This window comes from Liolophura sinensis, chromosome 6 (assembly GCF_032854445.1).
Source record: "Liolophura sinensis isolate JHLJ2023 chromosome 6, CUHK_Ljap_v2, whole genome shotgun sequence".
In the NCBI taxonomy this organism is placed as follows: domain Eukaryota; kingdom Metazoa; phylum Mollusca; class Polyplacophora; order Chitonida; family Chitonidae; genus Liolophura; species Liolophura sinensis.
Genome location: NC_088300.1, coordinates 24,934,652 through 24,952,222, shown reverse-complemented (window position 1 = coordinate 24,952,222; position 17,571 = coordinate 24,934,652). Strand labels below are relative to the sequence as shown.

Genomic DNA, 17,571 nt, shown 5'->3' with positions numbered 1-17,571 from the left:
ATCGATTTGTAATTAAGACATGATGAAACAGAGCTTGACCCTGTTTCTGTATTGGAACAGTCTAGTTGTCATAATGTCAAGTAGAGTCGCATCTGTGACAAATCATTGAAGGAACTGTTTGCGATTACACGGATCAGTCGGTCAAGCATCATTCGCACGTCCTCTGAAATAGCCGACAGGCTATTGTGAGATTTTTAATCTGGTCAGCCGGTTTAACCTACATTCTAGCAGTCTGACGATGACAGATCGTCCAAGAACCTAAACATTAAATGGACATACCGCGTTTTAAGGAAAGGTTTTAAATCAGAATAAGCACCATCCTAACCTAATTATATCGCCAAGAACACCACAGTAATACGCTTCGGTGCGAAATGAAAGGTTTTACCCAAAACTGCATGATCAATTACTGATATATGCCAGGAAGCGGCACTGAATGCATGTCTGCATTCCCATAGTTAAGCGGCCATTGGTAAAAAAAAGTAAAAAGTAAAAAAGTAAAAGTATTATTTGATTTTTGCCTAACACCAACCCAAGAAGTTTTCAACAATGGCGGGCAGTTTCAAGGATGTCGGAAGGAAACCGGAGTGCAAAGTGTAAACCTTTGGCAAGTTACTGACGAACTTCCCCAATGTGAAGTACAGATATGTCTACACCGTGTTGGTGGAAGACAAGTGGACTATGGCTAAGGTTATAGGTTGTACAAACGGCCATAAAAACCTTGTCTACCGGTTATTTGTAACCAAGGCCCCACGAACAGTGAGGGCATAAGGATCTGTAAATTCCCAGTCCCAGACAGGGTTTGAACCCGCATGCGTTGGCGATTAAAGGACAGCCGCCATCTATCACTGGACCACGGCCCTCTTACCCTTGAAATATACGTAAGAAAACTTCATCCACATTCTGTAGACTACATTTATACGTGTCTTTTATAATTACAATCTACAAATAGGGCAGATACTCACGCATGCGCACGGAATTAAAAATGGGATTTTATCTGACCATAAACACGAAATATATAAAAAGTGTCACAATGAAAACAAGTCTATCGATGCTTTTATCTTACACGCCATACTGATGGGAGGCAGGTGGTTTAAAAAAAATAGGTCAATATTTGCTGATGAAATCCTTCACAAAGTGTACCTTTCCCCACCAAGAACATGACCGTGAGTATCTGTTTCTATAACGGACAGAGATACCCAAACCGCTGTCTGGATCATTTTATTTGGGCAACAAGCAGACTGACCAGACTGAATAGTTCCGTGTACATTTTGCACATCAAAGCCAGTTTCATTATTTTTAGATGAAAATACATCAACAGAAAAAAATTGAATCTAATCTAATATTTTGCTAACAGATTTGATTTAATTTTGCTTTTGGTTATAACTGTCATGGCGTTTGCTGGTGGCAATGGTTGTTATTCCGAAGACAAATGAATTCCATTTTCTCTTTTCAAGTATCATGTAGTAAACGTGAATATGAAAGCTAGTTTTACTTGGGGCCTTTCTTGCCACTGACCGTCTGGGATTTTTTTCATATAGCCATTTATATGATACTATCGAAATTTATGCAAACATAAAATTATCCCTTTTATACATCGAAAGGTTTCGATGTCGTAGAGTTATAGTACGGTCATGTTCACGGAATCGCAACCAAGCTAATCTTCAGGAGTATTTAGGAGACAATCCACAGTTTCCCTAAGTATGAGAATACAAAATATATATTAAAAAAATGTTATTAATTGTTTATCAAGTCTGTACCCAACGACTAATCGATCAACTCAACGATCGACATTGTTTTAAAAGACTTTACTTGACTGTAAAATAGCTATAATGGCTTCAATGGTATATACAGAAATGGAGGTTTTAGTTTTGTTGTGTGAAAATTTCACATAGCTGATAAAAGTGTATTATAAGGTATAGTTCTAGGTTACTTCCTGTGCGTTTGATGTATCATAGGTTTGTAATGTTTTCTTCCAATGCCCGGCATCACAGCCGTAATCATTCAGATCAGCCATTGATGTTTACGCTAGTCGACAGTCCCGCGGGCCTTGAGAACCAGCCGACGTACTGCTACAAGAAGGACAGCATAATATTATGTTGTCCACATAATTAATTAATGTTTCCTCTCAAAGTTCTTGAGGGATTGGCCAGGTTACAGATCGATGTAAAAAAATGCAGAACTGTTTCTTTTACATGGACCATGCTGGGTCGACCAGTGCCACGAAGACGCGAAGACAACAATTACGTTCACGGACGAATTTCCAGACATTATCTTAGTCCCAGGGAGAAGTGTATCAAACGTTAAGGTTAACAAACAATGGATTTAACCAGACTTCATGCGCAAGTGCATGGCCTATTTGTTGCTTGCTGTTGGCGTAGCGTTTCATCATTTTTGTCTTCAGGAATACAGTTCACCAATAATTAACAAAAAACATTTTTATTCGTTCTTAATTCCATCCATAAATTTGACGGCAGTCGTATTCGTTCTTGACATAGGCGAAACCCATACGATAAAAATACATGAATCAGAATCAGTGTTTACGCATACAGCACGCCTTCCTATTCAAGTCTCAACTGCATACGTTATACAATGGAGTCGTCTTGGTTCCATAGATCTAATAACTGAGAACTGGCTCAACCATATATAGACTAGTACGGGCCATTACGCTCCTTAATGACACCGAGATAGACTACAATTGTTCATAGCCCCAACACTCGGGACGTAATTGCACTGCTGCTTGCTCGGTCCAAATTACTACGATCGGCGTAACTATTGCATTAGCGCCCATGTGAGCAAAGTCTTCTCCAGTAGCGTCGACAGCGGTATTCTACTCTAACACCTGATCTCTGATTGAACCTTAATTTATATTCCTGCGGGCTGACCAACACTCCACCCCAATTTAATCTTTACATAATACAACTGCACAACAAACTCAATCATATGCCCTAGGGAGTTGGCAGTGTTGCCATAACTCCCAACAGGTAACAAATAAGGAAATAAAACGGTCGAAGCAGAACGCACATATAATACCCTCACTAATCTTCATATGTACATGCGCATTACACACAATGAACTTAGAGGAAAATCTGTTTTCGTCGTTAATTTTTTGACTTCTCATTTTTTTTTTAATCAAGGGTATGTTTGTGTTTCAATTCCAGCCTTGGACATGGACTTTGTTTTATTCATTGAACACATTGATCACAGGAGCCATGTGGGCACCGTGCACTCGACGGCGCTCGGGAAAACCGTTTATGCATTGTTACTTTCGTGGAAGTCGTGAGGCGTTACAGACTGTGCGTTGATGAGTAATGTGCAAAAGGTGAGTGGTTACCTCTCGGGCTATCTAGGCGAAATAACGTAGGAGTGCCGCCCAAACGGCCCACAAACACAGTTTATTGCCAAGAAGGGTCCACAGACGTGGAAAGCGTTTTAATAACTGGAGAAAATATCATTTTACGTGTAATTGTGCCACATCCCGCTTCCAAGGTGAACATACGACATGATGTTGAAATGCTACTTGTTGATTGGACAGGAATCCTTAATACACAGGAAAAGCGGCATAGTCCTAAAAATTAAGACACGCAATAGACAAATACCTTTCAGGAAAGTTCATTTACTTCGGCCCCCAGTATAATATGCAATGATATATGTGGATAAATCACACAATTTGTGTCCAGTCGGTTAAAAACTAAAGAAGACAAGTGGTCGGTAGCCTTATTCATTACAAGGGAGATAACTCTACCTATCAACTAAAATTCAAAGATTTGTCTGACCTTGAAAAGCGTGCACAATGAAGTAGTAAAATTTGACATGTACATCATCATATAGTTTCATTTTAAGTCATTTTAATCGTTATTTTTTTTTTTTGCACTTTTGTACACAAATAAAGTTTTACATAGTATAATTAAGATATCTCCATAACATTATCATCATACAGTCAATCACATAAGGCCTTTTTATAATCAAAAGTACTATCAATCGCTGTCCTTGAAATTCAGTCCAGAAAGCTATGTACAGCCTCAGTCTAGGAGGAACAAGAAACTTCATTTTCTCCAGTAGGCATAGGGGTTTGAACGGAATCTCTGTAAGCACTTCTGTGAGCAAAGGTAGGACTCCACAGGTGCCTCCTTTCTGCCAAATAAATCCACTGATGTGACATTAGGGGAGATTCGACACATGTCCATCTTCTGAACATAGCGGGTAGCACACTGAAAACAGTAGCCTCCACACCAGCACGTGCGGGCCGAGTCTAAATACTGACACAAGTGGCCGTGAAGGCTCTCCTCATCATATAGCAACCTGAAGAAATACAAGAACATAAAAGAGTACATGAAGTGCATTTGTAGAGGTAAATAAATGTCTTAAAACATTACTTTTGATGTTGAAACAGTACAATATCATCCTACCTTCCGAACATACCTTAAGACACCTTTCTAAAACCAATACAATACTCAGAATCAAAATGAGCATCTTCGTCAGGTATGAAATGTTAGGTCATTTACAGAAAATTTCCAAAAGATTCAGATTAGCTGGCTGCATACACTTTTGGAGTTATTCATGATTATTAGGATATCAGTATGTCATTTTTTATTTAGATTAGAGTGTGCTATGAAGCACAAAAATCATCTTCAAAATTGACTTTGCTACACTCAATTTTTTAAGGTGAAAACGAAAAAATGAACATGGTAACCCTAAGCATATAAAGAAAAATCTCAACGCAACTCTGCCTGGCTTCCTCCCACCATAATGCTAGTCTCATCATATAAGACTAAGTGATGCAGGTGTCCCATGTACTAGTGCCAACAATGAAATAGCATGCTGAGGACATCACACATGAGGAGCCAGTCACAGTATACCCATACTAAACCAACCAGCACTTGGTCTATCCTCTTTTGAGGTGAGCAGTGCCAAGGAAGGAAGAACCTATATTTGTACTGTTAAAATCTTTAGTATGACCCCTCCAGGACTTGAACTTGACTCTGAAACAAGAATATGACATGTCATGAAGAATCCAAATATTAGGTCTCAGCAGAGAATACATTTACAATGATATACCTTTTAGCTTTGATAGCTCTGGCAGTGATTTCCATCAGGGTAGGAAACTCCACGTTATCCTGTGAAGGTGTTTGTTCCTCGGCACTGAACGGATTACAAAACATATCCAGGCTCTCCAGCTGAAGGCGAAGAAAACTGGCAGGTAAGCACTGGAGTTCATTGTGTGACGCCGTTAAAAACTTGAGCTGACTGAGCCGCCCTATTGTCACTGGCAGAGTGATGAGCTTATTGTGGTCCAGTTTCAGATGAACCAAGTGGCGAAGAAGACAGAGATGAGGAGGAAGAACCGTCAGTTCATTGTGACTGATATCTAGCACAGATAAAGCCTCTGCCAATTTAGGCTTGCACAAAACCATAGGGAAGTGTGACAACTGGTTCACACTAAGGTTAAGCTCCCGCAAATTTTTTAAATTTTCCATCAAATCAGGTAGCTCCTTCAAACAGTTCTCTGACAAATTCAATACCTGGAGATGTTTCAGTTGAAGAATCCTCGAGTCCACTCTTTTTACACTGCACTTTGACACCTGCAGTTGCTCCAGTGAAGATGGAAAGTTTGTTGTCATGGGATAGTCCCTTCTGTTCAGAATCACAAGTTTGGTTTTGGGCTTCTCAACCTTTTTTGCAGAGGGAATGGACAGACTAGATAATGTGACTTTACCCAAATCTTTTCCCTGGGCTCCAACTTTCACCAGGTTTAGGAAACTTTTCAGCTGGAGAGGGTCCCCCTGCAGTGCAATCAGATTCAGGCTTCAATGAACTTAATGTAAAGTACTTAATAACAATCAAATCAATGCAGCATTGCTAAAACACCAGAACTTTTGATAAATCCTCACAACAAGAGTATTGATGAATCAATAAAACAAGAACTTTGAGTGTCAGATGTAAGGCTACAGTTGAGTTAGATTAGTATTATATTTAATCATTACACATGTTCCTCTGGGAAGAGCAAATAGCACAATTTGACGGAGTTACCCTCTTTAAACAAAGGTTTCATTCATTCATTACTACTCCAAGGGAATCCTAAGATGTATCACACATGCAGATAGTTTCAGTTGTTCCACCCTAAGATGGTAAATCCACAGCAATTTGTAAAACCTACAGCACCATGCTGTAGGTTTTACAAGTTTGGAAAACTTAGCAGCTGAGAACCATCACACACCACCTGGTCATATACTTCACAAACCACTCCCTATAATATATAGTGCATGTAATAGTTGAGCCTGACCTCCACACAGTATACAATATGAAATCTAAGGATTTGACATGTACTACATGTACATGTGTTTAAATACATGCATCAAAGAATTTTCTTCCATTGAGTGTATTAAAGCAATTTACATCAATCACCCACCTTTGAAAGACAGAGATCCTTCGGAGGATCTTTTATTCTTATTGTAGCTTTTCCTTCACAAATAAATCGGCCAAAAATCTGCTCCACATTATCTCGCAACTGAAAATAATATATATATACATATGCAAATTCAGGTCCACACTTTAGACAATGGGGAGAGCAAAACAAGGGATTTGTCCTGAGTGTTACAGACAATTATGAATGAGAATTTATAGTGCGGTTACTTGTCATGGTTGTTTTTGTTTAAGTTTAGAATCCAATTTTCATTTGCCAACATTGCATACTGATAAAATAATAATAACAAAACAAAATCTAAATACACCATGTAGTTTATGTAGAATGAGCTTTAACTGAATGCCCAACCTAATCATTTATTTGATGGTCTCCCGAAATATGTTATGCGTCAAAGCCAGATGAATATCTCATAGGCACTAATTAAGACTGTGGTCTATGCAAGAACCCTATTGGTATATCCGTTCTGGCTTATATAATACCAACTTTAACTTGTCTGTACAAGCTTTTTTATTACTGACTTAATAAGTGTTTAAAGGGGCTAACCTTGTACCTTTCTGCTACATATATTCATAATTTCCCATGATAAACAGCATTAAAGTTGTCGTCTTCATGTCAGATATGTCAAGGCGATGAATCTTACCGCAAATTTTGTACCATTTCTGTCTTTAACAGTGCATATCATCAAATACACAGTTCCATCCTTATTCTGGATGCCTGTTTTCTTCCCAATGGACAGCTGAGAATGACAACTGCGGCCGGATTTCTTCAGATTATGAGAGGGGAGCAGTCGATTTACAACATCCACATCACACGTCAACCTCATATTAGTGGCGGAAGTGTAAACCTGGCAGAGACACAAACAAAAAGTCATTTATCTCATATGTAAGAACAATGAAGTCGCAAAGTATCGGCTAAAATATCAGATGTCTTGAGTAGTCATTAAGGAACTCATGAGTTACACAACAAGCATCCAAATTTCCATAAAAACACATTCTTGTTTACATTGATGCTCTAACACAGAAGTGTAAAACTTACATGTAACTATTTCATGAGCACACATGCACTGAAAAGTGTGATGTTGCGCAGGAAAAAGATATTGTGGGTATAGAGCTATGCTTGAACTACTTTATTACATGTGGGAAGATGATTGACAAATTCCCCATTACTCCTTCCTCAGACCAATAGAACAAGTAAGCATCACTTGTCCAACTAAGTTTTAGAAATCTCAAATTCTTACTGTAGACAAGTATAAACAAAGTGGAACAGGAAGAGTTATCTCCCCATGGAACTAAACTTGGAGAAGGCGTATCTTTTGGACTGAAAAAGTAAAATTATGCAAATGATACAGCTGCAGTTCACTGGCCATATTTATATTTCACCATACATACCACTTGTAATTAATAGGGGGCTTAGGGCCAAGTTATTTAGAGAGTGAAGTTAACAATTTCTAATTAGCATGTTTGTGTTATTGGAGCAAATCCACAACGCTAAGCAGTTTTTAAAAAAATCATCTGCCTGTCTCCATCGAGAGATTATCTCCCAAAAGTTGTCAGATTGAAATTAAAGCCAAGAACCTGTACTATCTGCAGCCCTGAGTGACTGCTGGCTTGTTTCATGTTTGGACTGTGTACCTATGCGTACCTAAAGAACTTGGCCCCCAGTCAACTCATACCATAGTCACCTCGCACCATATCATCTCTTACCACATGATTACTCTTATCCATATTTTTATATAAATGTAGCTAATGTAAGAAAAGTAAAGCACCAGTATTGCCGTTTACGAAATGTAGGTTGCTCAATTTCCAGTATACGGTCAACTTTTTGTCCAAAATAAATCGTGTGCTCAGACCTATTTTAACGTGTCATCGATTGTTTCGTCATCAGCATGAGTTTGACTGATTTTCTGCAACAGAGGTTACACTATTTGTGGGTAGCTGAACAGATATCACAGTTAACTGTTACTGTAGATAAATGACACTTGACGGTATTAACAATGAACTAGTATGGTGGATTTTTTAAACAATAAATGGTATTTTACAATGTTTTGGTATTTTATGACGAGTTCCACAATACAGACTATTACAACGAAAGTATGTTCATGCTTAGTCAGTGTGATGAGCATGACGAAGTAACTTAGATGATGTGGTAAAGGCACGAACTGATGTTATCCGATATAACAGTGTACTGCGAGACCCACGTTGTTGTTGTTCTAATTCTATTGTTTTTTCTTCGAACTGTTAGTATGAAAATTCTTATACCATGAAGCACTTTAGGGACTGACCCTTATCGATCCTTACCGATCATGGACGTAAAAGTGAAATAATCAAGTTGTGATGATAAGCATTAATTCTTCTCCTAATAAAATCACTTTAAATGAAGCGCCAACATCGGCGAAATCACTTCACTTAACGAAACAACCACTTCCTGTAAATCACTGCGCATGTAATAAGGTCGAATTAAGATAAGAGAACAGAGAAATGAGTTTATTTTTGCTGTTTAATTCCATGCCATACCATACACTTACTGAATTACATGCACAACAAGTCACAATGTATAAGGAAAAGGTCGCATTCAATACTGGCACTATTTACTACCAGTCTAATCGCGCATGGTCGCGTTTTTCAGCTGTTATTAGGTTACTTCCGCCGCCATCTGTCAAATTCGGGAAGCGATCTGCTAAATGCTATCGGGAAACCTGGATCATCCTAGTGTCCGATCCAGGATAGCTACAGGCATGGAGAAGATTGGCCTAAGCAAAAGTAACATACGGTTACTTCTGCTCGTTGCCTTTTACGTGCTTTATTTGGTCATTGGAGCTTCGATCTATTCGGCCATTGAAGGACCCCAGGAACGTGTATTGGTTAAAAACCTGCGCTCAAAGCGTGTTAAGTTCCTGGATGCACACAGACATTGTTTGACAGGTATTTCTGCTTGTCACTAATTATCGTGATGACGTTTTCCCTTAAGTTTTTCTTCTTTTTGTACTGTACTAGCCTTTCCTCGATGGGTTACTTTGAGAATGCAAATGTTGTGGTTGGCTTTATTAAAATGAAGTGTTATCACCTGATCACGCCTGCCTGACTTTTGTGATTCTACTTAGTGTTCATGACGTATTTTGTTTACTGAATGCACAATAATTAGACTTGTGCTTAATGCAATACGGCATCTACTTCCAAGTGTTATGTCATGTCCTGAAGTATCGTTGTTTTCTGTTCTTCTTTTTTGTAAGCTCGCCTTTTTTTGTTCTTGCATCGTGAACTATGAATGTCCCTTATCTTTATTTTTACATGAACGAATGTTAAACTTTTATGTGTATACGTGTCAGTGGAAATTCCACATACATGCTTGTAACATTGACAATTATATGTCTTTAATTATACTCACAGATTTCTTGTAAGGTGCTATAGCTCGCAATGCAATATTGAAACAGTTATAACTTACCGGTGTATTGATCAGATCCAATTGGTAATTGAATAATTTAGAAACATTTTCCTTTGCTTGAAGATGTGTCCTTTCTTCCTTATTCATTTGTGTGTGCTGGCGGCATGTAGATATACCTTTCATGAATATCAAAACATAAATGATGTATGACATATATCAGTGAAATACATGTACTCCACCATTTAAAGGTACATGTAATTAACATTCTCGTATTGATAAGAAATTATCTCCCCTGACAAGGAGAGCGCATGTTGACATGGACTACTTAGGTAAATGCCATTGTGTCAAATAATCATCGACATTCTCGTACAATCATGGTTTCCTCTTCTGGGTATATATATATATATATATATATATATATATATATATATATATTAAATGTATAAAATGTATAAAATGTGTATAATGCGTCCAAGCCTGGTATAAATCTAGAGCCTATGATATTTAGGAACCTCGTGTGATAATAAAGACAGGCTTAAAATAAATTTGCGCGTACTAAGATATCCGCTAATGATGGGAACTAATTAATAGTGTAACATGCTGTTCGTCGTGAAAACTAGACCGTCCATGGCTTGTACATTGATATTAATATGTGTCCCACCGTTTATTTAATTATATGAAATGTTTTTGGCATACGGTACTGTTTATTATTTGATTGGTGTTTTCTAGCGAGACCCTCACTAAGTCGCTTTTGGTTAGACCAGAGTGTGACTGAACAGCATTCTTTCAAGCAGTTGTACTCGCGGAACAATTCATGGGCTAACTAGGATAAAGACCTGTCAAATGTTTGTTAATAAAATCGGGCATTCATGGCCCGGATTAGGAATAGAAAGACCGCCATGGCAACCGAGGGGCTTCACCTCAAGCAGCTTTAAAGTGGAATTAGCACGCCTTTGTGTTTTAGACCAGGAATGAATGAGTGGTGGAGAATGACCTTGACCATAGCCGAGGTACTAAATCATGGCGGAACCTGACATGAGGGTATATAAGAGTTTCAGTGTCAAAGGCCATTATTAGCAAAGATCGGTTGTTACCTTTTCGTGAAATGAATGGAATCACCTCTTCTTACGCTTTGGATTATTGTCACGTTAATTTCAAGTAGCTCTGAATCGAGAAATAACAGAAGCTTACGTATAGCCGGTCTATAGAATCACAACCAGCTCTGGTGTGTATTGATTTTCGCTCGCTGGTCACACAAACCGTTATACCTGCTATAGTGGGTGCGACTGATAGAGTGGGACGACAAAGCACTTTCTTGATGAAATTGTCTCACCTCATGAATATGCAAACTGAAATGAACCTCGCATGACTATACCATGGCAACCTTCACCATTCCGATAATCCTATTCTGAAAGCTCAAGACAAAAAGGCTACAGACAGCAGACAACTGTCTGGGCATTGTATGACTAGCCCAGTGGAAGTAACAATTACATTCACTGCAGTTTCGTGCGTCTTTTGTCGAAAAATGAACATGGCAGCTGTGTCACACATAATGTTATCGTGCGACATTATTACATGTATGTGATAAATAAATGAAATAATTACATTTGGGGAGATTGTCGGTCCGAACACAGTACTTTCCTCGTATCGATCACACAGTACCGCTGCATGATACGCAAGTGGATTTTAGTGTCTAAACACAGCGCATTAAAATAATTTCCAGCATACTTGGGCCAATATTTGTTTATTGAATAAAACCGGAATAGGACATGAAGAATCACACATTCATGAAGGTGGGTTTTGTTTTCAAAGCCCATAGGGACTGGCTGTTATTCAGCTCTATTCATTCCACATTTTTAATTAACCACTGATTTTTTTTCTCCAATCCTTGTGAAGATATTATTCCAGTTACATAATTTAAGGTCGGGATTGATATATTGGCCGCAGTTCAGCGAAGCTCAAGCATCCTCTGCGTGGGAGATTTGCATGTAGTGTAGGTGGGGGCAATCCAAGCTTTTATGAGATCCGATTCCGATTTTTGTTCCATATCGAAAAGGTGTGATGACTTAATTATGCCTTGTCGATAGGATGTGCCGTCCTGTGTATAATAGATGTAATACGCGCACGTTGACGGTACGTCTATGCCTGGTATTACATAGTTAACAACGTACATGTTAGGGAACACACCTCTGCATTCATTACACATTAGACCTGTATCTTCAACTGGTCACATTTTACATATATGATTTATAGAGTTATATATCTCCTATCTATTATAAGAACACCTGCTGCGGAATAGCATAGTGGGGCAAGCTTGTATTCTGAATCATATATATATATGCGAACAGCCTTGCTGTCAACATTATCACTCATAAAATTCGTTTCGTTTGCTACTGAGACAGATGTTTCCATATAAGCGTCTATTCTGTAATGTGTCTTGTGTCTATAATGCCTCGGTAGACGGAAGCTTACGTAAATGACTCGTATGATGTATGCGGCGCCCCGCTAACGCGATTCCGTACTCCAGTTTCCGGAACGGGACTTCGCCATGGGCGCCAGACCATAGACATGGTAGAAAACCGTCACATGCGTGCATACTAAGGCGTCGTGAATGTGTGAAGTAATAGGACGTTCAAATGTCGAGGATATATTGCCACTGGCATGAAGGGGAAGGCCAGACGTATATAATAGCACGAAAGCAGGAAGACGTTATTGGCTGAGAATACTCTGTCGCCGGTTAAAAAGATCCAGAACGGCACAGATTCCCTTAGTCCATGTCTGAGTGACTGGGACCAAAGCGACCTTGTCTACCGACTCGTTCAGCGGAACAAAAGCTGATTCATCCGGATGTGTCATTAGCATTGATGAAGCACTAATCTCATCCCAGTTCTTTGTTAGGCTATCAATTAAACAGTTGTATAATACGATGCCTTCAATGTCACACTGACATTTTTTGTTTTCGCCTTTGGGAGTGAGTGATCAATATCCAAAGTGCAGGTCAATAGATTCTGCTTTTTTTCATTCTGTTTTGTCGAAGAAGTCTGATGTTTCAATGGTGATCTCACGCAGTTAGGCGTTCGCGTCGTACAGGTTGAAGCAACACGAAGATTAGCATGTAGCCACCAGTTGTCGGCTTGGTGTACAAGACGATTGCAGAACCGGCCATCGATCTAGCCGATCAGAGCCTGAAGTCTGAAGTCAGCTGAACTACTCGACCTCCCCTATAAGTGGGTGTTCAGATGGCTCGGGAGATTCCACACGGGCATATTTCCTGAAGTATTATTATCGATTCTGTAAAGGTCCTTTGGGTTCAAACCCACGTCCTTGAAAGTAGCGTCCAACCTTGATGCGAAAATAATACGCTGCGACTTCTGACCTTTGAAGACCATAGGCTAAGCTCCAATTAAATGTTGATTCCCATGTGGATAATCTACAAGATCGCCAGCATCTGCTCTTGGTTCTTTCTTGGTATGAGGCGAATGTTTAAGTCGATTTAAACTCTTCAGTTACTTCTAGGCACCGTTAAACTGGTTGTGATGAGGATTTAGTCTGTCCTCTCTACAGCCTGTACTTTTGCAACTATTTGGATTTGAGCCACCATCTTCTATGAGACTATCCTGTCTTGTACACAAATTAAATACATGCTTAGGTACAAAAAGAATTGCTTACTTTAAGACACTTACTGCCGAGCCTGTGAAGGAATGTGTGTGTTTTACAGATCACGTACTCACTGCAGTGAATAAGGAAATTCCAGAACATAAGGGTTTTAGGATAGGAATTATGACCCCTCATACAAATTCCAATAGTGAGTCATTTTTTTGTCACTTTAAACTGTTCGTATGCCCAGTTTCCTGTTTCCTGCCTACAACAATAAAGGCCAGATAAACCCAACATTCACGTAAGGTACAGTTGGGGCTACGCTTTAGGATTTCTTTATTTAATCTGTTGACTTCAGGGGGTTTTTTGCCAAAAAATATTTCAATAATACTGTCCGTCTGTAATACAGAGCGAATTAGTCGCCACCCGCAATATTATTAAACTGTAATTGAAATTTTTTCTTTTATATGTCTTCTGCGAAAACAATCCTTCTATATCATTAAAGAAAATCCAGGGCGTTTGACTGGTGCTTAGTTTACATGCAAGAAGAAATAGCACGTCTTCCTGTAAATGCGAACTAAGACATGCTATCCCAAAGTGCAGTCTGAAAGAACTTCAGTAAAAGGGGAATTTAATCCGTCATTCGTTATCTAATTTTTGAATGTCATGCCAATTGAACATTCAGAGTATTGTTCGTATACCCTGTTTTTGGTAGGATGATCGACGGCGTCAGAATAATAAACATCCATTAGTAATAAGCGAACTTCAAAATCAATTTTTTTAGTTTCAACCAAAGCAATTTTGTGCCCCAACATTTATATAGGCCTACTACAGAAAGGATTTAGTTCATATGTATTCAACTGTACATCACGTGCCATATGTATTTTATGATCCTTTGAATATATATTGTTTTTAATATCTGTATTTTCACAGATGAGTTCAAAATTGTGGCCTCGTCGCGCTTTAATAACATAGTGTTTGATGATTATTGTGCGAAACTTTGTCTCTGCATGCCATAAATAATTGCGCTCTACCTTCATAAAAATTTGTTTGCCTTCCACCGTGGCTATATACACTATGCACGACAGGCACCTGTCCGTATAGAGCTTACGTTTTACGTTTTCATACACCCGAGGTGTTCCACTGTGTCTTCCATGGGCTAAAATTTAAGCTTCCTTCTGCATGTGCTTTCGTTGCAGACTTGCAACCTGATCAATGAGATAGCTGGTTCAAATCCAGTTCTCGTTTATTCGCCTTTGACTTTGAATTAGGAGGGTTGTCAGGGTTAAATAATTTATCAATGCTCAGTAAAGCGAATTAAGTAAACAAATAAATACAAGAAACAGGTTAACGGGGTTTAAACATGCATAGGCCTTGGCGCTCTTGTAACCCTTTGCGCATGGTGAAAATATGTCCTATATTTATCCCATATTGTAACTGAATTTGTAGGCCTTTACAGGCCCTATTTTCCACAGGGTTGCATGATGCCGATTCTCCTGATGCTCATTAAACACCCCGCACATACGTAATTGTTGAGGGTTTCAGGCATACCTTGTATGTCTGGATCCGTTGTAATTGCATACTGCATGTAGCCCTATACTTCAAATACGCGGTAGCGCCGTTGCCATTTGGGTAGCTCTGTGCACTAATTAAGGCAACATGTACTTTTGTGATCATCCATGCATGCTGTACGCATCGTATGCGAACTAAGGCCATATGACAGCCGCCTGGGAAAAACGTCTAGTGTTCAACGGATACTTGTTACTGAATATAGAATATGGTTAGGTTTCCGTCGTTATGGTTACACGCACCACAATAGTTGTGGACGATGTTTTATGCCACCTCCATATTCCACTTAGCTAGAGGACAAACTGATGTTCATTGGTTGTGTAAGTCTTTACTGAATCAACTCCAGTTCTGATTGTCGACACTAATACCTCGAGCACTTCTTGTAAACACCCCCTTGACGTTACGTTATAACTCTAAGTGATAGCACGAAACACGAATATTCAGTCAAGTCTTGTGGGGAAAGGAATTTCGTCTCGGTCGGACGAATTCCGCCAGACCAAAGCAATCGATCAAATAATGAGGTGAATAGCTCACGATTATTGCTGACAGTGGATCTCCCGTTGGATTGTAACGCCAGGCGTGTGTTCAGAGAATAAATTATAAGTGTGTTAGCAGAGTGTGGGTAGTATCAGTCTTAATTTGGTGCAGAATCCCGCATTTGGGTAATGACTTTACAGCATTCACCATCAGTCTCCTTGAAAATAATCTTATATATAGTTGAATATCAAAGTCTCCTACTATATGCGCGCCATATTTCAATGGAAGGGCAAGTGGATGTGTATGCACATGTAGACCTACTCGTAGTTCTAGGCGCACCTTATGTATTAGCTTACCATGACAACACTTGCAGTCCACGTTTGTCATTATATATTTACTTACAGTGCTAAGTGTGCAAATTCCCATGTTGGCCTACATCTGCAAGCTTATAAGCACAGTGCTTAGTGATTTCACTGCAAGCATCATGGTTAGTGTTAATTAGTTCCATATTGTATTTACACAGAGAGACCATCTGTTATTCAGTAAATGACTGCTATGTGGATTCATGGATGTTGAACCTTAAAATAATTGTTCTGCTTGGATAACAAGCGCGTTTCTCTGACATGTGCAAGTGTTAGACCGAGGCATTGGCTCTGTACTTATCGACCAAGGAAGACTTGTTTTCTATTTCTGTTTGTTTTCCTGTAAAATCTCAGATGAATTCCAAGACCAAACTGTTTGCGTTCACACAGAAGCTATCAATAGCATTCTTAGATTTTTAAAGGTAGACGAAGAATAACGGCTATGTTTGTACTGTGCCCTTTTGTTTAAAAGCGTTTGAAGATTTTACCAGATTTAATTTGGTTTAAGCATTGATGCAAAAGGCAGGATTTTTGGTGTGTTACAACCACAGTTACTTCTCAGGAACACCAACGCTGCAAAAGAGACATGTATTTAGTGTTAAAAGCACGGTCGATGGGTTTTGTTAGGCGCAGTGTGGGTGTGAATAGTCACGCACGGTATAGATCGTGTAGTGCAGACGGTCACGATGGGTTTTGTTCGGAGCACAGAGTGGATGTGAATAGTCAGACACGGTGGGTTTTGTCGCGCGCACGTTGGGTGCATGGTGCAAACGGTCACCGTGGGTTTTGTGGGACCGACAATTACAGTTGGCTTTGTCACAAGCACAGTGGTAGTGTAAACTGTTACATTTTATTTATTCTGGAAGCACATTGTTGGTGCAAAAGGCCATGCTGAAGCATGGTGGTGATGCAAACGGCAGTGTTGGATTTGTAACAGGCGTATTGGTGGGGTTACAACCTCGAATCAGTTACGTTGAAGCATGGTGGTGATTCAAACAGCCACAGTGGATTTTCTCCGAAGTACATCAGTAAAATAAACAGTGAAGGTGGGTTTTTGTCGAAAGCATGGTGGTGGTGCAAACGGTGAAGGTGAGATTTGTCGCGGAACGTTGGTGGTGCAAACGGCGACGGTCGATTTCGCGCAAAGAACGTTGGCGGTGCACGCCAATACGGCAGGTTTTCTCCGGAGCACCTTGGAATTGCAAGCTTTTACTGTGGATTTTGTAAGGGTCATCAGGATGTTAACCTGCAGCGGTTTTATCAAGAACAAGTGTACATTAATCTTGAAACAAGACATTTTAACGCAATTAATACTCATTACAATACAAAGTCATTGGTTGTTTTACATTTACGTGGCATTCACGAGTTGTACCGAAATGGTTTATCACCGCCTGTGTCAGCACGTTTCATAGATTGTTCTCTATCTTTTTATGTATCTGTAGTACAAAAATCAATACCACCAGTTATTAATTTATATTTAATCACTGACTTTTTCCAGTTACCCAAACAGATGACATGTACGATATAGCAGTGCTAATCACAGTACCAGTTTGCAGGTGGGGTAAATATTACCCATCGCCATTTGAGATATGAAGATTTAAGGTACAGAATCTGTTTTTATATCTATAGTCACGCTTTCCAGAATGATTTACAAGGCCTTGTATACCAGTCCTGATTCAGGCAACACCTGTGTACAGTCTTCAGGCGACTTAAGAACGGTACCCTTGCATACTGTTCCTTGAATGACAAAGATGGGTTTTTCTG

General features: G+C 39.3%; 1 protein-coding gene across 1 annotated transcript; it reads right to left on the bottom strand.

Annotated features, from left to right (window-relative positions):
* Positions 1–3,624: 3,624 nt before the first annotated feature.
* On the bottom strand, positions 3,625–8,833 carry LOC135468947 (leucine-rich repeat protein 1-like). Its single transcript, XM_064747438.1, has 5 exons — positions 8,719–8,833; positions 7,062–7,265; positions 6,407–6,505; positions 5,056–5,780; positions 3,625–4,299 (listed from the first exon to the last, which is right to left on the bottom strand). Exons 2-5 carry the CDS (start codon positions 7,242–7,244, stop codon positions 4,044–4,046), a joined length of 1,263 nt encoding a protein of 420 aa, XP_064603508.1. The 5' UTR covers positions 7,245–7,265; positions 8,719–8,833; the 3' UTR covers positions 3,625–4,043.
* Between the last annotated feature and the right edge of the window lie 8,738 nt (positions 8,834–17,571).

Bases quoted from the DNA above. Each gene is read 5' to 3' on its own strand.
- LOC135468947 (XM_064747438.1), bottom strand. From the start codon at position 7,244: ATGAGGTTGACGTGTGATGTGGATGTTGTAAATCGACTGCTCCCCTCT. The intron at 6,506-7,061 runs GTAAGATTCATC...TATTATTTTCAG, and splicing joins GAAATGGTACAAAATTTGCG to TTGCGAGATAATGTGGAGCA. The intron at 5,781-6,406 runs GTGGGTGATTGA...ATTGCACTGCAG, and splicing joins AGGATCTCTGTCTTTCAAAG to GGGGACCCTCTCCAGCTGAA.